Genomic DNA, 21,956 nt, shown 5'->3' with positions numbered 1-21,956 from the left:
AGTGGCCTATTGACTGCTGTTTAAAAGTTTAAAAGATCAATGATAATGGGATCACGCGTTTGATCGGAATGTAGCCGAGTGGATGAAACGCATGGAAGTGACACACCCACTACAGGTGAGCTGAGAAGAGTATTAAAGGAGGGGAAGAAGACATTCATTTTCAGCATACCGACAGGTGAATCAAGTAGAAGATGTAAGACTATAACTACCTATTCTTGATTTATTTCGTTTCTCATATCAAATTCAATTAACTTAAGGTTAAATTCTGTTAGCAGCATTGATTGTCATTGTAATGATTTCTTGTTTGATTTAGATGATTGTCTTGCTGGTAACTTTCCTTGCTGCTCTCCTGTGTCCCTCCGTCCACAGCGTGGGCTCTTCAGTGGGTGAGTAACTCAAGTTAATTTACTCCTAAAAAGGACAACTCCTATTAAAATAGGCACTAAAGGCGCTTGAAACTTTTTTTTAAATGGAAATTCTGCTCTTTCATTTGTTATATTTATTAATGCTTTCCTTTAAACCTAAACAGATTGGTGCTATCACAAGCCAACATGCAGTAAGTGTGATTTATTATATCATAAAATATTCCACTGTATAAAAGTTAATATTAATCTTATTATAAAATTGTATATATTTAAAACTTGTTCTGAAGTAGATTTTTTTTCTATCCCTAATTTGTAATAGATTTTAACACCTGGTCCCAAATTGCTCCACAATCCTGCAATGGATCCAGCCAATCTCCCATTAATATCGTGACTACAAATGTTCAGCGAAATCCTAACCTGACCTCATTTAACTTCACTGGTTTTGATGACAACTCCACCTTCCTGTCAATTACTAACTCAGGCGACTCTGGTAAGGAGCCAGGAGCACTGGGATAAAACACATTTTTTTCGTCTTTACAAAATATAGCCTAGTCGCTACATTTATTTAGACTAGCAGATTTATTCAAATTGGCTTCCGAATGAGGAATAGGAGGCTACTATAGCCTCCCTAATAACAAAAGCGATCAATCCTTAAGAGACGGTAACATGAGAGGTTTCACATTAAAAAGCTCCAGAAAAGTATACAAAACTGAGAACTAGGTGATAAACTGATAGATAACAGAAGGATAAAAGATATTTGATTCCTCTTTTTGTTCATTCCATGAGACTCACTGACTAGGCTACATAGAGGCAAATTAAAGTGGTAATTGTATGCCCTTTTACGAAGTCTTGATTTTGTTTTTAGGGTGTAGGCTACAGAATGCTTGATTGTTAAAAAAAAAACTAAACATTATTTTTCACATATTTTATATTAGCCTATTACAGCTCCTCTCTCTCCCCTGGATGAACGCGTCGTTTTTGATGAAGCCCCTGCTTCCGAAATATGACATGGTTGTCGTACGATTGGTTATAGCTTCGAACTTTGAGCGTCGTAACTTTGCAGATGTTTTTTATGCTCAAACAGCAACATTACACACTAACTAAAGTTAAAAAAGTTAAATCATAATCAAGGACCCCTTTAAAGTTGTAAAAGAGGTATTCACCTTATTGTTCAACGCGCAGAAGTAAGGTGTTTTCTGTGAATGTGCAAGACTTTCGATTTATTAGCCGTTATAAGGAAATATATATAGCCTAATAAGGAAATAATATATATAATAATACACTATATAATACCAGTATGCAATATCAAGCAGCATAACGATTTGTACAGCTAAAAATAGCCAGAAGCGAATGATACCGGAAGCCTTAGACGCATTAAAGTTACAATTACAAATGGCCGCGTCTGTTCTTAATTGAAAAATAAAGCGCAGATAAAGCATCAGTGATGCACAACGTCACTGTATTCCATGTCCTGGACCTTGTATCTAATATGTCCATTGTCTTCACAGTGGTGGTCAACCTGGATGATGATAAAATGACAGTGCAAGGAGGTGATCTTCCAGGTCTATACAACACTAAACAATTCCATCTCCACTGGGGTAATGGCAGCTCTTCGCCTGGCTCCGAACACACTGTGGATGGCAAACAATACCTAATGGAGGTATGAATTAATTCATTTTCCCTGCAAATGCATTGCATTATTCCACATAGCATTATCCCAAATGCATTATCTTTATACGTCTGATTCTGTCTCTCAGCTGCACATTGTGAATGTCCATTCAAAATACAACGGGAGTGTGGCAGCTGCTCTTGCTGCTAATGACAGCACAGGATTGGCTGTTCTTGGTTTCTTTATTGAGGTGAGCAAGACCACGTTTATTATATCCAGAGTCAAGCGCAAACCTTAAAGTATATTCATGGCTTAGTTGTGTGCTCATGTGTATGTATTTTTATTTAACCAACAGGCAACCAATGAACAAAACAAAACAACAAGTTGGGATATCCTAACATCCTTTTTGACACAGATCTCTTTTTCAGGTAAAGAAATAGTTTGTTGTTGAAAGTTTACCCAGAAATGAACATTTTGTCACTCCTCACCTTCATGTCGTTCCCCATTGAAACACAATATAAGATATTTTGAAGAATGTTTCAACTGTTTTTGTCCATACTTTGAGTGTCAGTGTGGTCCAAAACAACAATGGCATTCAGGCACAAATCATAGAGAAATACCTTCTTTTGTTTTCCACAGAAAAAAGAAAGTCATAAAGGTTTTGGAACAACAATGTTGACAGATTTTTCCTTTTTGAGTAGTGAGCCAGATCAGCGTCAGACTTCACTCAATTCTGTGAAAGCGATGTTTGCCATGTGATCTTCATACTTTGGTTAACGATATATTGCAAATATTATCTCAGTTTGACAGTCTTCACTGATTCAGTGTTAGTAATTGAGTCTTGTGTTAAGTGCAACATCAGACATTATCAGAGCCTAAATTCGTGTAGTATTTGTTCTTGATTAGCCAAAGTTATGAACGTGGTGTGTTTGTGGTCTTGCCACTTGAACATGTTTGTTTTGTCAATTACCTAATTCTGAATTTACTACTTGTTTACCACTATACGTTGCCGGTTTGTGCCCCTTTCTAATTCTGTCGATTGGTGTTCTTACAGCAATTTGCAAACATCTACAATTATATCTTCATTGTTCGTTAGGTTAAGAGTGATCTAAAAAAATACACTTTTTGTATTTTTGGTTTTAGTTAGCGTAGTTAATGTAAAGCGTCAAATACATTGAAGATTTTGGTTTTGTTTCTACAATTTCTAGTTAATTTTGTGGTTTTTGGGTTATCAGTTACGGGAATTTTTTTTTTTAATCTCTTCTTCAATTTGGTGACACTTGTTTTTTTTTTTATGTTTGTATTCTATTTTATTTATATTGTTTTGTAACTTGTTCACACACTGCATTTTTTTCTGATAAATTGTTCTCAGTTCTGTACGTTATTCTTTTTTATCGGTTATTTCTGTTTATTTCACATGCTGCAGCAATTATATCTCACTTAAATGGTATGCAATCATACCTCTAACATCAAGCACGTAACAGAATCTTTTTATCAGTATGAAGAGTCTTGCAATTCACACCATTAAAAACGTGGTATATTTTGTTAATTTCTCTTAACTGATATGATTTAACAACAAATTAGCACAAAACTGAAGACGGCCAAGTAGTTTCCTTACACCCTCTTGACGTTTTTGTGTATCTAGGTGCTACAACCACAGACATCATGAATCAAATCACAATGGACAGTCTGCTTGAAGGGGTGAACAGGACTAAATATTACCGGTATCAAGGCTCCCTAACCACACCCAACTGCAATGAAGCTGTGATCTGGACTGTGTTCAAAGATACCATCAAAGTCAGCCAGGACTTTGTAAGTCAAGGCAACTCTATAGTAGAGTAATTCATAAAAATCATATACGTCTATTACTAGATGGCAACATTTTTCATATTCTGAGTTAAAACCTAAAAGTCACTCAGTTGAATTTATTCCTCCAAACAGATCAACCGCTTCAGCACATCTACCTTTTTCAAAGCAAGCCCTTCAGTTCTGACGACCAACAACTTCAGAGGAGTTCAGCCCTTGAATGGCAGAGTTGTGACATCACAGGAGGTAAAACCTTCATCTGCGACCACATCCACTATATCTATCATCACAGTCCTTCTCTTGTCAAGTTTGTGTTGGCTGTAAAAAATACATTTGTGTTTTTGTTCACACCAATATTAGCTTGTTTGATTCAATAGATTTCTCTTGTACATTATGTGTCAGCTTTATTGATCATGTTTGATCATAGTTGATGTTTTCTGTAATATTTTAATTTTGTCTCTTGTATCATCTTATTTTGATGATACTTGACTGTTCGTAATTCTACCCATTGTATTTTTAAACGCACAATTTGCTATCTGTCACAATACTTTACGTATTGCTATCTGTCACAATAACATGAGGCCTAGAGTTAGAATAGGATAAAATCCAAAAACACTGCTAATGTTTTATATGAAACCTATGGTATCTGTAATTATATTTAACATTAGATGATTCTGTAGTATTTTAGAGGATTTATGTTTTAAATGTCTAAAGCATGACAGCTATGACAGACCTCAGTTATTAAAATTAAATCAATAAATGTTTGCTGTTTAATAACAAAATGTCTCCCAGTCAAAATGCTTGTGTGTGTGCGCGTATATACTACCATTTAAAGGGATAGTTCACCCAAACATGAAAATTCTGTCATAATTTACTCACCTTCAAGTTGTTCCAAACCTGTAGCCTAAGACCTTTGTTCATCTTCGGAACACAAATGAAGATCTTTTTGATGAAATCTAAGAGATTTCTGTCCCTCCATTGACAGCAACACAACTGACACTTTGAAACTTCAAAAAGTTCATAAAGAGATCGCAAAACTAATCCATATGAAATGAGAGGTTTAGTCCAAATTTTCTGCATTTTCACTTTATATTAACAGATTTCATTTAGGCCTATTTACAGAAACACATTTAACATTAAGCATTTTTTTTAGAAACTAAACTTGCATTTTGTTCACATATTTATTTTTTTCTTCTGTTGAGATTGAAAATTGACAGGCCTATATATTTTTTCATTAGAAATGCAGTATATATTTGGTGGTATGATTTGGGCAATATGAGCGGAAATAAGACACTGTTAAGTCTATGTGAGTTCGGTGTTTAGTTATTATCATTAACAAGCATCAGCCTCTCCATTGTACCTCAGATATAATGCCTACATCATGTGGGCTATGTATTCCTTTTAATATGTATGCTTTATCAATTTTAGAAAACTTTTTAAAGTATTATCAAGTGAAGTAATAATCTGATAACATTTAGTGAGAAGAAGATAGCAACACCAAGAAGTTATTGAAACAATTATAGTAAGAGTTTTAAGATGAGCCAAAAAGGAAAAGGAGGAAGACACATGTGAATGAGATCATTGGTTATGAACTGTATAAAACAGGGAGCTGTGAGTAAGATAATATCTTGTCTAACTGCTAGTTGGTCAAACTAGTTCTTAAGACACGGTCTTAACATAGTGGCTACATTTATGCAACTGGCCCCAGCGGGCTCCGCGCCTGAAAAATATCAATTGACATTAATTGCTTTTGGAAGGCTATTCATCAAAGCTGTATGTCTTCTGGAGGTGGAGACCTGTTACACCTCATTCACCAAAACCAAACTGACCTTAATTATCTGATAGCCTAAAGCACGTGTCCTGCATAGTCAAGTCACCTTTATTTTTTAAAGTGCTTTATACAATAGGCTACAGATTGTTTCAAAGCAGCTTTACAACAGTAAAGTAATGATTCAGTGATGCAAACATAGTTCAATTTGGCTATAAAGCAACTCAAAAAAAAAAAAAAGTGTCATTGTTCAGCTGAAGTCAGTTCAGTGTTCATTTAGTTCCGTTGTAAACATTTGCTGTGCCTACTTATTGTACGCCCTAAAAGTATTCACTCTTTTTGTGAAGAAAAAGTACATACTTTTGAGTGAGTAGCAAGCGAGTAGACAAACTTTGGGACATACTATCAGGTCATAATTGCGTCTTTAACGGTGGCTCTCTGTCGCATCCTGTCACCTTGAAGTGGTCTGTCAGTCATCTTGTCACAGTTAAAGTCCTCCACATTTCATTTCCTACCATATTGGAGAGAAATGCTGAAGCACGTTGATCTGCAGTCGTGAGTCTTTCATGCAGAGAACTCTCCTCATATTAATGCATATTGATGCATTTAAAAGTTAATGGTCAAACGGATCATAAAAGTCCACATTGTTATTGCGGATGAAATATAACACGGATAACATGAAATAAATATTTTTTTATCAGGTTAAGCTTTGATTAGTAACTTCTAGTCACTTCTAGACTAGTCACGTTTTTTATCACTTTTTACTCAGTGTTTGTAGTTCCTCCTCCAAAGCGCAATGGGTTGTGGGCAACATTAGCCTTTATAGCATGCACGGATCCACACTTTGAAAATCTACAGGAAATAGTAGACCATCCAGGGACTTCTGGCATTCACTTTTCAACATACTATGCTTTGGGGCACACTAATCTCACATACTGTTTAGGATGGATAGTATGGACATTGAGACGCAGGGCAACACTCAAGAACCAGCATTCCCTCTCCCTGCTGAAAGCTTTTGAGTGCTTGAGACACTTTTGTCTGTTTTTTGCTCCCAACAAAGCCACCATTGCGCATACCCGAGCAACAGCGGCGTTTCGTTAATGAATTTAGCATTTATGAACAAATCAAGTTAGTCAATCGCTGCATCCAAAATTGAATACTTCCCTACTATATAGTATGCAGTACGCCAAAAGAGTAGTATGTCCGAATACATAGTATTCGAAAAATAGTATGCGAAATGTTTCCGGATAACTTACTACTTCCTTCGAGATTCTGAAGTGTGCGTTCGATGGATACTTTACTATCCCATGAGGCCACGGGAGAGGATTTATGAATGGAAGTGAAGCGACACAACTGAAGCTGGTACAGTAGGTCAGGCAACAGTAACAACATTGCGGATGTAGTACGTCTGAATTTCATTCATACTACCCATATTCACACTATAGAACATACTTTTTTAACGGTCGCGAAGTAAGTTCAAATTCAAATGTAGTACCTGCTCAGAGTCAGACAGTACGCGACTTCGGACGCAGTGAATGATTCGGTGACCCCTTCACTTGCCTTGCTACTGAATGAATCAGCTGTAAAAAAAAAAAAAAAAAAAAAATCAATTAAATAAATGACTCAGTGACATACCACCACCTAGTGGCAGTTAAAAAAAAAAAGCTACTGGCAGTTTTAGTTTCATATTTCATCTTAGATCAGTGGTAGGCCTAGTAAGCTATATTTTTTTGTTATTTCTTTTGTCATTGTTTTTGGACTGGTTTGAGGTCAGTTTGGTGGTTTTCATAATTTTAGAGGCTAATTGGTTCAAAAACAAAACCAGTTGTGCATGTAGGCTACTCCATCCAATCAGTCATCCGTCCTTCGGATGAGACGTAAAACCGAGGTCCTGACTCTCTGTGGTCATTAAAAATCCCAGGATGTCTTTCGAAAGAGTAGGGGTGTAACCCCGGCATCCTGGCCAAATTTGCCCAGTGGCCTCTGTCCATCATGGCCTCCTAATCATCCTCATACTGATTGGCTTCATCACTGTCTCCTCTCCACCAGTAAGCTGGTGTGTGGTGGGCGTTCTGGCGCAATATGGCTGCCGTCGCATCATCCAAGTGGATGCTGCACATTGGTGGTGAGGAGATTCCCCCCTTCTATGTAAAGCGCTTTGAGTGCTGAGAAAAGCGCTATATAAATGTAATGAATTGTTATTAGGGGCCAAGCACCGAAGGTGCTAGGCACCTATTGTATCTGTTCCCGTTCCTATTATTATTATTCTTCCTTCTTCCGACTGGGAGTCTATGGCAGCCCATAGAACCGATTGCGGGAAAGTTGTTTTGGTTTGACATTCTGATAGAGGACAGTCCCAACATTAAATACACCAATTTTGGTGTTTCTAAGTCATTCCCTCTAGCGCCACCACCTGTCCAAATTTTCACTTTTATTTTGCTAATAACTTTTTAACCGTAAAGTCAAACAACAAAATTCCTTTTTCCTCTGATTCGTGAGCTCATGACTGTTCGATTGCACCCTATGACGTAATTTTCCGTCATAAAATATGGCCACCATCTTGAATTTTCCAAAACAGCTACTTTTTTGAACTCCTCCTAGGCCGTTGCTCCAATTTCCACGAAAATTGAATCAGATCATCTTCATACCATGCCGACAAAAAGTTATGGAATTCGTGTTGATTCATCAAACCGTTCTCGAATACAGCGCAAACAAATTTTACGTAGCGCTTGCGAAAATAGACACAAGCCTGTATCTCCGCAACGCTTTGTCGTATTCAGACCAAACTTGGTACATATCATCACAAGCATGACTTGAGGCTACATGCTGCGTTTCGGCGCAGTGCCACCTACTGGTCCGGAGATATGAAAAATGGCTGTTTTTGCTTATAACTTCTGAATGGTTTGTCCAAAAATCATAAAAGTGGTCTCGTTAGATTCAGGGCGTCATGCTGAGTCGACTGATATCCAATCTTCCCAGATCAGTCATTTTGGCTGTCGGCCATTTTGAATTATGTGCTAAAATGCTGTATTTTATGAACGCATGAACGGATTGTTACGAAACTCAGTATGGGTCATCAGCACGATGTCCTGAAGGAGCCTGAGAAGTTTCGAAACAGCGCCACCTAGTTGGGAATTTTTTTCCCCAAATGCTTATAACTTTGGGTGTGGTCGACTTATTTTCACAACAGTCATCTCTTTAGACTCCTGAATCGTTGCCGAGTCCAACGATACCAAACATTCTAGGTTTTGCCTTACGGTTTGTGTAGCGTTGTGATTTAGCGCTTAAAAAACATTTGGCTATATCTTCGAAACCGCTAGTCCGATCGAGACGAAACCACCGTCAGAAGTTTGGAAACATAGGTCGATAGCTAAATGCCAATGCCCAAATGCGAAAATATTGATAGTAAGGGGTAGTAAAATCCAATCAAAGTCATGTGTCAGTCATTTTTTACATGTTTTTTCATATAAATGTCTATAACTCCGAAGTGAATTGAGATATTTTGACCAAAATTGACACACATATGCATGGGCTCACTCTGAGGACACATAAAAAAAATGGTGGGACTGAGTCTCTTGGTGGCGCTATAACAGAACAAAACATGAAATTCCCATTGACTTCAATACAGTTTTGTGAATTAAAATTATATACTTAACAAATGCATTGGTGTAATATTATGAAACTCAGAATATGCCATCAGCACCATCCCCTGAAGGTACCCAAACTATTTCGAGACAGCGCCACCTAGTGATCAATTGTTATGACAAATTTTCCAAAAAGGCTAATAACTTTTGAATAAATCTGGCTTTTGAAATGCCACTGGTCTTAATAGATTCCTTGGGTCAAGCCGAGAACATAGATACCAAGTTTTCCTTATTTGGCTGAACTTCCTGTCCGCCATCTTGATTTTCAGTCAAAACCTACTTTTTCGAACTCCTCCTAGACCGTTTGTCCGATTTTCACCAAAATCGAATCGTATCATCTCCAGACTTTGCCAACTAAAAGTTATGGATTTCGTGTCGATAGACGAAACCGTTTTCGTATAGCATAGCAGCAAAGTTGAGGCATGATGCCAAAAGGACTATTCAGGCTTTATCTCTGCAATGCCTTGACATATTGACACCAAACTTTGTATGTGTCATTGTCACTTCACTCTAACCACATCACATCAGTTTTGTAACTACGCCACCTATTGGTCGAAAGTGATAATCGTATTTTGAATGACTTTTTATACGATTTTTCAGCCATTTCGCCTAAAATCCTCTTTAAATGTATTTAATTGCTCATTGTTGCAGTTGGTCTGACACCTTCAGCCATGTTGGCATATGCTGTCATCTGCTTGCGCTTGGCCCCGATAATTGCTGCTTGCAGCTATATTTATTATTATTATCATGACGTTGAAAGCCAGCAATCAAGGGCGATAGCAGGCAGAAGTGAAGATTAATAAGTGACGGGTATTAAGTGCGATAAGGGATCCGATTTTGAACTCCAAACCCAACTCTCAGAATGTGGATTACACCTGTGGTGAGAGATGACTTGAAGGCTCTTGGTAGCTAAATATAACTGTATTTCTGAGAGCACAGTTGAATGACTTAATAGACGTTATTCACAGCAGTAAAAAAAGTCAGTGTGTGTGGAATTTTTTTATAATTTAAAGAACCTTTTGTGCATTTGAAAGGTTCCATGGATGTTCTTTGTGTAAAAAGTGACAGGCCTTTATAAGCTGTAAAAATGTAATGTAAAAAATATAATGAAAAAAATTGTATAAAAATACTTTAGTTTGTTCTATTTTCTAATTCAGTAATTAAATTAAAATCAATTAAATTTCAAATCAATGTAATCTTAATAGGAGCAAGCTGTCATTTAGCAGATGCTTTTAGTGGTTAACAGTCACCCTGGATCAACCTTTTGTGTACATTCAGCATTAAATTGCTAAGTTAAGTGCCACCACGCAAAACTAGCAGAGTAGCATTCACTGCTTTGTCAAGCTGTTCAATTAACCACTATTAAAATATATAGAGCCAGCCTCTCCATTAAGCTTAAGAAGCAAGCCAGTCTGCGTTGGTGTAAAATAGCAAACAGCACCAAAAATTAATAAAATGCCCGCAAAATTCAAGATATGAATGGTCCCTGCATGAGATTTTGTTTTTTATCTTTATATATCATAGCCTATAGTTAAGCTATTATCACACAAGCAAAAGTGCTATTTTCCCGCATTACCAACTTGATTTCAAATGTAATAGTTATTAATTTTAATACAACAGTCCAATTAACAATAAGATGATATTAAATAAAATATTTAAACATAATGTCACCTTTTTGCTCTATTTCACCTATACGAAAATAGTTCCTAAGCGAGCAGCGCAGTGGTGTTTCGTTCATGGATGAATGAATCAGCCGGTTTGAACGAATCACTGAATGAACGATTCTTTTACTCTCTTATTAGGACTTGCCGCCACCTAATGGGGCTTATTACATTTCAAACCATTCATATTTCTATATTAAATTATTTAAAACACTTTTAAAAAACGTATTCATACAACTCTAATTACAGTGTAAATACATCTAAATATGAATAGTTATAGCCTAATAAATAGTAATCTCAGTCAATAATGCACAACATTGGTTTTTGGTAATTTACTAGTTCATCTACCAAGTCTGTTGAGTATTAACATCTGCATGGGCGTATGGGTATGGTAAATACATAAATAAATATGTAAGTAATTTAAAGATGTTCTACAATATATAACTTTGCTTTGGTCAGTTCACAGTGTGCCACAGTGTGTTCACACGAGGCACCTTAAAGTAATGATGGAATTACAAGAGGAGTTGGGGTAAAGTGAGCCGTTTTTACCTTAGCATTGTGATTGATTCTCATTCTAACCTCCCTTTGCGCAAAACAGAACAGATAAAGTGTTACAAATTGCATTGCAAATTGCATTAATATAGCAATTTTATCTTGTAAGTTGGTGACTGTCTACAGTCTCATTAATTTAAAGTAAGCATATGTGTTGTTGATTTTAGAGGTTTCAGATTTCTTTAAAAGAGAGTGTGCACAACATGTGTGGAGGACTCTTTCAGGTAAGATGTCTGACTTGTTGAGTATTCAGTATGTCTTGTTAGATTCGTTCTGATCCGTCTGTTGTTTTGTAGCAATGGTGCTCTGTGTCAGTGTGGGTCCACGCGAGACACACATCCCTCAGCGGCCCTGGGCGATAACTTCAGCACAGCCATGGTCAGTCACAGGGACAGCACACAGCACTCCTCCGAACACCCCACAGACGCCTATGGAGAGCTGGAGTTTGCTGGGGCCGGCAAGAGACACAGATATACCGGATTACCTCTCCATTGCTCCAGTGAGTTTAATTTCCTATCTTATCAGAGAGAAATGCAAAAGCACGTTGATCTGCAGTCGCGGGTCTTTCATGCGGACAAAGTTCTCTCCTCATATTAATGCATAATGATGTATTTAAAAGTTAATGCCCAAACGGATCTTTATAAAAGTCCACGTTGTTATTGCAGATGAAATATAACACGGATAACATTAATATCAGGTTAAACTTTGATTAGTCACTGAACCCTTTATCTAAACCTCTCATCGTCGGTCGCGCATATCCGCCATGTTTTGTAGTTTTTTTTAAAAACACCTTGGCTTTTACTCGTGTTTGTAGTTCCTTCTCCAAAGCGCAATGTTGTTGGCAATAGGTGTGTTCGACATCGGCTGCGGCTGGATGTAACCGATCGGCGAGAGTAGCCGCGTGCAGGCGGGGAGGAGCTGCAAACGGAGACGTGAAGTCGGACACTTTCTGGTTCCCGTAGTGACCGCTCACGTGGTGTTCGCGTACTTTACCACAGCTGCAGTGAAATAAATGTAATATTGGCCAAATAATACACAGATGTTTCAGAGACATTTTCATTCAATATGCCTACTTTATGTACTGCTTCATACAGCGTCTGTTTGAACAAGAATAAAGTTCAACATAATTGCTACTATTAATGAAGTGGAGTCTATACGTTTTTTAATCAGTTTTAATTTGATAAACATGACACAATATAACATACGACATGAAAAGAGTGTTTACTGTTATAAAAAACTGATTTGTGAGCTTTAGAGTAACTAAAGGTGTTCGAATAAACACGAAACACACGTGATCGTTGTCATGCGGTGAATCCGGCCAATCGTGGGACAGCTGTGTCGTCATCAGCCCTCCTGCAGCCCAGTGCAGTCGCTCCTGAGAAGCTGCGCTGGCTGAGTTCTCCGGCTACTCTCGAAATGCTCTCGCGGTACTTTGATGGCATATGTCACAGTCACGTGGCGTCGGCGCTGTATCAAGTCGGACAAAATTTCTAACCGGCATGCACTGCTTCAAGTCAGCCGCCGATCGGTCTGCGCAGAGCTGTATGAAGTCGAACAAGCCTACTATTAGCCTCAGACAGAGTCATAGAGAGAGAGAGTTGCGACACTCCCATAGACCTCCGTTGTAAATAATGGCGGCGCTTTTAACCGCCTACTTCCGGGATATGAAGATCGGAATAGTTCCAAACACTGTCATTTGGGCGTTGGACACCATTCACTTACATTGCTGCGCGTCGAGTTGTTCCAGAGTTAAGTTGCCGAAATGTCGACCTCTTTTGAATTGTCAACTGTCTATATTGTATCAGAGGCCCTTTGCGATGCTTATACTGGTCTTCATTTGTACATGCACAGCGTAATTATTTATATTTTATGTTGGTTGTTTCAACCAATTTTCAAGCACTGCCTGCTAGCTAACGTTAGTTAGCTAGCGCGACTTCGTCAGCTAAGAGTTCGGTAATGAATCGCTACCACCTTTATAGCAACTTTTATTTAATTTAATTTTTTGGGATATACTAACTTTTCATTATGTTATTATTGTCTTGAGTGAAGCGGCTTGTGAGAACAATGCTGGACCTTTAGGATTGTTATGGCCATCACCAGTCCTGTCTGTTTCATGGATCACCTGCCCCTGGTTTTTGTTTTTCTTGTTCACACACACAAGCACACATTTTTGTTGTCTGTTATTGTTTAATAAAAAATATTTTATTTGAAAACCTTCATTTGTATCAGCCATGCTTAAATTCGTTTTTAATCTGTTATAGTTTTGATAATGTGTATGGCTTAATCTTAAAATAATATTCTTAGTCTTAACATGATTATGTTTCACGTTGTGGTCCCGGGGGATGGCCACTTTCATCAGAAGAAGTGAGCTAGCTTCTAAGCGAATTCTGAACGGACCGCCACGGCAGACCTCTTTGCGTGATCACAAAGGTAGGCTAATGGCTGAATCTAAATTTATAAGCAAAATCACGGGAATCAATAGCCTAATACAGCCCAGTTGTGCTAAAATAAATATCATGAGACGTCCATCATCAGATTAATGATATGGAAAAGTTAAGTTAGAGCCGCTAAAGCCAGTGCTACTACCCATGCGAACATGAACACTAAGCTTTTCCCTCCAAAAATATAGCTTAAAACTTATCTCCAAATGCAAAACTGACATTAACAAAATGCAATAATGCAATAACAGCTGAAAAAGTACTTGGGTGTGTGTTTTATTTTATATTTACCGTTCAATAATGCAATCGCTGCTGTCTGTCCCATAGAAGAACATGACAGCCAGCGTACGTTTTGGAACTATTGGGGCTTACATGAACCACGTGACAGCCATAGCGGCGACATCAAAGAGTGTCGCAACTCTCTCTCTCCATGGCTCTGGCCTCAGAGTGTCCAGTCCACGGATCCACAAAATCTACTGTGGTGAAGTAGACCACTTCTGGCATACACTTTTCAACATAGCCTAGGCTACTGTGCTTTGGGACACACTTATTTTAATCTCACATACTGTTTAGGATTATTTATTGCTAATCTCTTTCTCATCAAACAATCAGATTTAAGAATGGCTTGCAGTGCTGGGTAATTGATTACATGTAATCTAGATAAGGTAATCAGATTCCAAAAATTAAGTAGGCTACTTGTAATTAAATTATATTGCATTTTAAAATACTTGAAATTTGATTCAGTTACTTTTCTATTGATTATATGATTACATGTTATTCTTACAATGGCAGTAACTGATTCATAATTCATTGATTCTACTTCTTTTTTATTTTATACATTTTCCTTTCTGAATTGGTTCAAAATCAGAGTTAGAAACATCTTGAAACATCGTTTCTTTTACCACAAATTTTGTATGTATGCAAATTGTATAATATCCAAGGTACACATTACCGAAAACACAATAATAATTAACTTAATAAGAACGCTTATATTGACCTGTTAAAGGGATACTCCACTTTTTTTGGAAATTGGCTCATTTTACAACTCCCCCAGAGTTAAACAGTTGAGTCTTACCGTTTTCGAATCCATTCAGCCGATCTCCGGGTCTGGCGGTAACCTCTTTTAGCATAGCTTAGCATAGATCATTGAATCGGACAAGACCATTAGCATCTCTCTCAAAAAAATGACCAAAGAGTTTCGATATTTTTCCTATTTAAAACTTGACTCTTCTGTAGTTACATCGTGTACAAAGACAGACGGAAAATGTAAAGTTGCGATTTTCTAGGCTGATATGGCTAGGAACTATATTCTCATTCCTGCGTAATAATCAAGAAACTTTGCTGCCGTACCATGAGTCCAGCAGGCGTAATGATATGACGCAGCGCCTGAAAATAGGTCTAATAGGTTAGACAAACTTAGTCCCGGTCACGCTGGAAGTTACCGGGGACCGAGCTATTTTCAGGTGCTGCGTCATATCATTACGCCAAATCATACGTTATTCGTATGCCTTTAAGATTTTGCTTACATCTACCACCACCATGTAAATATATTCTTTACTATTTTATTTTAAAGTTTTCACATGTGCTGTAAATCAATAACCATTGCAATTTTAACAGTATTTTGAATCCAATCTTTCTTTGTAAAAGGCATAAAGTTTATCATACTGATTTCAAAGTTAAGGATTCATTAGTTTGAATATACATTGATGCTAATCAGCATGTGGTTAGCTAGCACAGTTCTGAACATTTCTACACAAACAAAAAATATTTTTTATTGGATAACACCCAAAAAACAATGATGTCACAACCAAAATTTCACATGTTTCGGTCGTGACATTTGCGGTAGTGACAATTTTAGATACTTTAGTTTAGATACTAGCTCAAAGATGCTAATTAGTACATGGTTACCTAGCAAAGTTTTGAACAGTTGTACACACATTAAAACAAAATTTTATGAAATAACACCCAAAAAAGTTTGCTTAATTGGAGTAAAAAGGTGTTTGGTAGTGATTTTCCTTAAAGTTACACACAGATTTTCAGACTTTTGAACACATTTACCTCAAAATGATGGGGCCTATCTACTCACCATGTAGCTATGAGAGAGAGAGAGGGACACAGGAATATTTCCTGATCAAAAATGTGGTCAGTCTGGGCCAATGGACTAAAACGTACACTGTGTCAGTAGTGGCATGAAAATGCGGGACACTTTTTTTTAACATAAAGTTTCATGATTAGAAAATATTAAATAAATAGTTATTTTTAAAAACAACAATGGAAATAAATAGCAAAAATTCTTTCAATATCATTGTCACAGGTTAAAATTTAGGGGTTCGGGTTCGGGACGGCCACCTCCCTACCCAATAAATTATGATTTTATATATTTTAAATATCATTGTGGGATTCAATAGATAATAGAACGATCGTAATAAACATCTACATCTATCTTTTTAGGTGTGATTTAAGTATAAATATGTAGCAGTCGTAACTTTTATTTTAGACATGCCAAGTTTTGGTCAAGGGATGGAGTTGAAATGATATGACAGAAATGAAAAGATATATAGGCCTATGACATTATTTCATATCAGTATAGCCTTTCTGTCACAGCACATCTGTTGTTTTGGTTATTATTCTATTTTGAGGTTGTTGTTTTTTTCAGAGAAAACTTTATACAAATGTATGATATGTCATTATCCCTCTGCCATGTTACACATGTATATAATACATGCTATTTGATCCTCAAAGTGGCACTGTTATTTCAGTGATTGACATTATTGAAATGTGAATTTGACGTAGTGATTTGATGAAGAAGGTGGACTAGTTTGACACGCCAGTTTGCAACATCACACATTAAAAAGGGCAAAAAAAGAGAGAGAAGATATCAAAACCCTGAAATATCACTTTGAAAAATAAAGCCAGAGATAAAAAATAGTATATTTATATGAATTTCCCCATAAGGGGCCCCTCTAATTGATTTTCATGGGTATTTTCTAACCTTTTTAAATATGTATGCCATCTGTAATGTAAAATTCTTACATTTAGTCAATCAAATTAGAATAAAATACTGTTACCAATTAAAGTATCAGCAAAAGTCATCTTTGCACTGCAGAAGTGGCACAGAAGCTGCATATGAAGTTGCATTCAGAAATATGAAATAAGTGACAAAATGAAACAATAATTGGATTATGAAAGTAACCAGAAGGTGGCAGCAAGTCATTGTTTTGATTAATGAGTCATTAAGTCATCGACCAAAATATGATTCATTCAGGAATAAAAATCAGGTGGCTGTCTATATTAATGGACCATTGAATCACAAGCCTATGTCCACTTGGTGTAAATGTATACTCTGTGTTGTTGTTGTGTATTTTTTTTTTTTTTTTTTGTCCTATATGTTTAAACACATTCTCACTCCCAAAGCGTCTAACACTGACACTAGTGCTATAGGTGCCAAAAGTGCCACTTAGTGTCTTTTATTTGGCAGCAATCCAATTGCTGTAAATGCTAACTCTGACATAAAAAAAAAAAAAAAGAAATGAACGCAATAAAATTTTTATTATTATGAAAGTATATGTTCTGGGCATATTCAAGTCCAACCAATCTTCTTTGTCAGTCCAAAAAGCCCCTCATGTCATCATGAAATAACAGGTTTCCTCATTCTTGGAATTTCAGATCTTATTTTATGCTTTGGCTGAAACTTACAGATATGTATTAGTTTATTTGTTGATCGAGGAATGTTGGAAAGAAACTCAACAGGAAGTGTCCCTTGAAAAACAAGAATCAGAAACCCCACAAAACAAGACAAGCTGGGAAACAGTTAAAAGGATATAAAACAAAAGTATGGCATTAACAAAGGCATCAAGTAAAAAAAAAAAAAAAAAGGGATAGTGGTTATAGTGCTCATTAAGATAAACACCCCATAAAGATTTCCCCCACTTCATCCAGAACAGCGGGTCAGGAATCGACTGGTTAGCGCTTCCTCTTAGACCCTGCTGGTAGATCCTGAAACTACATCATAGCACAAGCTTGTTTGCTTTTGGTGTGAATCCTCAGAGGAAATTAGTCGTTTTCAAAATAACGTTAGGGCTTACAAATTTGACAATTTGACAAAAGTAAAAAATAAAAAAAATTGGCGAATAAAAAAGTATTTAAAAACATTATGATAGCATTAAAAACTAGTTCACCCAAACGATATACACATTTATGCAATAACGCTATCTCTGTCAAATTTTAAATTACTTTGTGAAAATAAATTCACCAGACAATTCCAACTGGATTTTATCTTAGCTTCCAAAAAATTATAAAAAATGTGAGAACGCAGTTAGGTATTGAGAACAATGAGAGAGAGAAAAAAACACATAAAAGGGCTTTTGACTGATTTGAGCTCTGCTTTCAGCAGTCCCGACCTGAAGTCCAGTGACTATAGAGCGCGTAGTGCACTGGAACTGCTTACTAATGTTGCACACAATATCACATGAGTACAGGCATTTTAATATCTGCTTGTGGCATCCTGCCAACATCACTTGCCTGAAGCCCTTTTTTTCCTGTTCTTACAGTAAATCTTAAGACTGTCAGCCTCGAAACTAGCACTAATGTGATGTGTCAGCCATCTCATCTCACAAGATTCTGTGCATATTTTTAGGGCCGCATATGACACCTATGCTGTCACTATGAGGTTCCAGCTGTAGAAAATTAAGATTTGTCATGGGGTTATGTTACATTCATGCTGTTGATCATATTCATTTATATTTTATTAATGCACCAAGTGCGGATAGCTGCCTTGTTGGCAGAGGCTAATAACACTAACTCCATAACCATTGTCTGATTGATCCAGACAAAATTCCAGTAGAGATCCTGCTGATAACAGAAGCAGTGGTGAGGAGAGGAAGGGGCTGTTCACACAGAACAGACCCGCAAATGCAAAAGCTGTATACCGTTTTTTTAAAATAAAAATTAAGAAAATATTATAAAAGTTGAAATAAAGTTCCTAATGGGTATTTAATAGTGGGAATAATGTATTTTAAGGGTATGAGGCTGATAAATGATGACTTGGGTGAGCCTGCATTTTCTTCTCTTCATGATTAAGTTTCCCGAAGGTTAGTTTCATGGAACATGCCGTATAACTCTGGACATGAATCGAATTGAAATGATGGTGACATGCATCTAATTTGTCTGAGGTGGAACATAATTAGTGGTGCTTGCCAAAGGCAAGGCATTACTATTGTTATTGCTCATACTTATTATAATACATTTTTTTCTTATTATTATTATTATTCCGGAGTTTGGCACGTAACTCCTCCTGCACCGTTTGTCACAGACCCTTGAGTGAGGTGTCAAATCGTGCGGCTCATTGAGGAGACGTGTGCTATAGCGATCGGTGTACGATATTCGCACAGCGGACGAAAAAGTGGCCAAAAAAGTCCCATTGACTTAACATTGTGGAATTTTCAGAAATTCAAATCCAACTGTCACTTTTCACACACACAGACACCAAAGGGCCTGACAGCCCTGCGTTTCTCCCTCTCTCTCTCACTCAGAGGATTTATATTATCAAGCAGCCATAAGTAATGGCCTAAAATCTTCATAGCCACACCTTAGCAACCACTAAGAGTTCCCTAGCAACCACTCCAAACCACTAACTAAATGTTAAATGAGCAATATCACACTCGTAGCCATGCGATATCGCTGTATACTAGCACGGCTGTGATTCGGCCATAGACACGAGGCCGCAGGCCGAGTGCCGTACTAAAGGCACTTGTTACTAAAGATTTTAATCATCTATAAAAACTCCATTGTAACCATCTGTGACAACTACCAACCACCAAGTAACACCATAGCAACCACCAAAAATACCATAGCAACCACCCTGAACACTAGAGCAACCATCTAGAAACGCTCTAGTAACCACCCAAAATACCCTAGCAACCACCCAGCAAAACCATAGCAACCACCCAGAACACCCTAGCAACCACCCAGAACACCCTAGCAACTGCCAGCAATGCCCTAAATATCACCATGGTAACTGTGTAACCACACCCTAGAAACCGTTAAGAGCCACCTAGCAACTTTATTGCAACATATAGAAGCCATATTTCAGCTCCACAACATCGTACAGACATGGTTGTTGGCTCGTTTGCAATTATGTACAACACCCTAGCAACCGAGTGGCGAGTTTGCCACTGCAAGCACCACTCACATTTTCTTTAGGAAATGTTCATTCTAGTTGCGTTGTCGAATTAGCAACTGTAATTACTGCTAAAGGATTGTGTTCACAGTAATAATGACAACGTGGTTCCTTTCTTGATAAATTAAACCTCCTTTATATATGAATACTTTCATATGTCATAATACATACTATACCACTTTTGTATCTCAGATATCTTGTACAGCTCATACAAAAGTCAAAAGTGACTTTAGATTGATATATGCTGGCTTAATATAAAGTACCTAAAGTATAGGAGCTTTAACCATTGGCATCTTTCTAAAAATTCTGTTTCCGTGGGAATCACAGCATACAAATTCTTGTGAAATCGCCACCACGTAAAATTATGACGTTTTATCATGAGTTCGAATTGAAAATTGACTTCTTAGAGGGGCCAAAACAAAAAGGAAAGAAACATCAAAAGATGAAAATTAAAGAGGTTAATTAAAAATTCAACAGACAAAAAGGATATAAATCAGCTATGAAACCAATCAACTGATGTCATTCATCTGAACATTGTGTGAAAGGCTCTTTACAGTCACCTATAAAGAATGATGAATGAGGATGACTCACTGTGGCAAAACAGGCTATTGAGCTTTCTCTCTCTCTCTCTCTCTCTCTCTCTCTCTCTCTCTCTCTCTCTCTCTCTCTCTCTCTCTCTCTCTCTCTCTCTCCCCCCTCTCTCTCTCTCTCTCTCTCTCTCTCTCTCTCTCTATCCACAGTGGTCAGAATTATTGGCACCCCTGGTAAATATGATCAAAGATGTCTGTAAAAATCAAAACCTTTCATTGAAGAATAAGAATTGAAAGTGGAGGGAAAACCACATTATGAAATGTTTTTCTCCAAAGCACGTTGGCCACAATTATTGACAGGCCAAAAAACTAAGTTCGTTTTAAGAGTAAGAGTAAAATATCTCTGAAATATATTGCCATTAATATTTACTTTTTTTTTTTAGCACACCAGGTTGACTAGGAACATGAAATTGTCTAGCTATGACTTGTTTCACAGGAGTAAAAAAATGAGGAAACACAAAGGCCAAATTCCCGTAATCATCCATCACAATGAGTAGAACCTAAGAATGTAGTCCTGATGTACAACAAAATATTGTTGATCTTCACAAATTTCAAGGATCACAGATGGAGAATTGCAGAGATTAGTTGAGTCTTGGGGTCAGAAAGCCTAAAAAAATAAAACAAACCCTACATCACCACATGTTGTTTGGGAGGGTTTCAAGAAAAATCCTCCTCGCTCATCCAAAAACAAACTCCAGCATATTCAGCTGTAAGACACGACTAGAACTTCAGAAGGGACCGGGTTCTATGGTCAGATGAAACAAAACAAAAAAAGGAGCTTTTTGGCAGCAAACCAGATGTTTTTGGTGCAAACAGGGATAAAAAGTACACCATGTCAACGGTTAAATATAATGCTGGATCTTAAATGTTGTGGGCCAATTTTTTTCAACACAAAAAAAACCGTATCTGTGGCAACATTTGAACAATATATACAAATCACTGCAGTTTCCAAAAGAAATGAACACTAGAGGCAGTAAAACAGCAAGCACTCAATCGTTTTCATACACAATTATGATACAGATAAGTTTTTCCAATGACCCTGTGTTAAAAAACAATCCCATGAATCCCATGAAAGACGAGTCACGATAAGAGAGCTCAAAGACAAGAGTTTAAAAACAAGGTAAAATGCCATGATTAAGATTGTGTTGTTATGTCACATTTGCTTTTGTTAACACTATCGGGTAGGTTTAGGGTTTAGTGGAGGTGTGCGTTATTTTAAAATGGAGCATTACGTTTTTAACGCCACTCACCATAAGTTTCAATTTAGAACTGCGGAGATACATATAAACTCCAAACTTACTAAAACGTTGCCATATTAACGTTCATGTGTTCCGGAAAAAAACTA

At 37.1% G+C, this 21,956-nt stretch overlaps 1 protein-coding gene across 1 annotated transcript; it reads left to right on the top strand.

The window, feature by feature from the left end:
* Positions 1-313: 313 nt before the first annotated feature.
* LOC309485083 (carbonic anhydrase 4-like) lies at positions 314-4,562 on the top strand (the record flags this gene model as incomplete). The annotated part of the gene is made up of 8 exons (XM_082151679.1): positions 314-386; positions 530-556; positions 685-855; positions 1,874-2,025; positions 2,123-2,224; positions 2,330-2,402; positions 3,620-3,786; positions 3,916-4,562. The coding sequence occupies 8 exons, from the start codon at positions 314-316 to the stop codon at positions 4,102-4,104; spliced, it is 954 nt and encodes a 317-aa protein (XP_082007805.1). The 3' UTR covers positions 4,105-4,562.
* Between the last annotated feature and the right edge of the window lie 17,394 nt (positions 4,563-21,956).

The sequence above is a fragment of the Leuciscus leuciscus genome (assembly GCF_965113295.1).
Source record: "Leuciscus leuciscus genome assembly, chromosome: 21".
Classification (NCBI taxonomy): Eukaryota; Metazoa; Chordata; class Actinopteri; order Cypriniformes; family Leuciscidae; genus Leuciscus; species Leuciscus leuciscus.
This window is presented reverse-complemented; position numbering and strand designations above follow the sequence as displayed.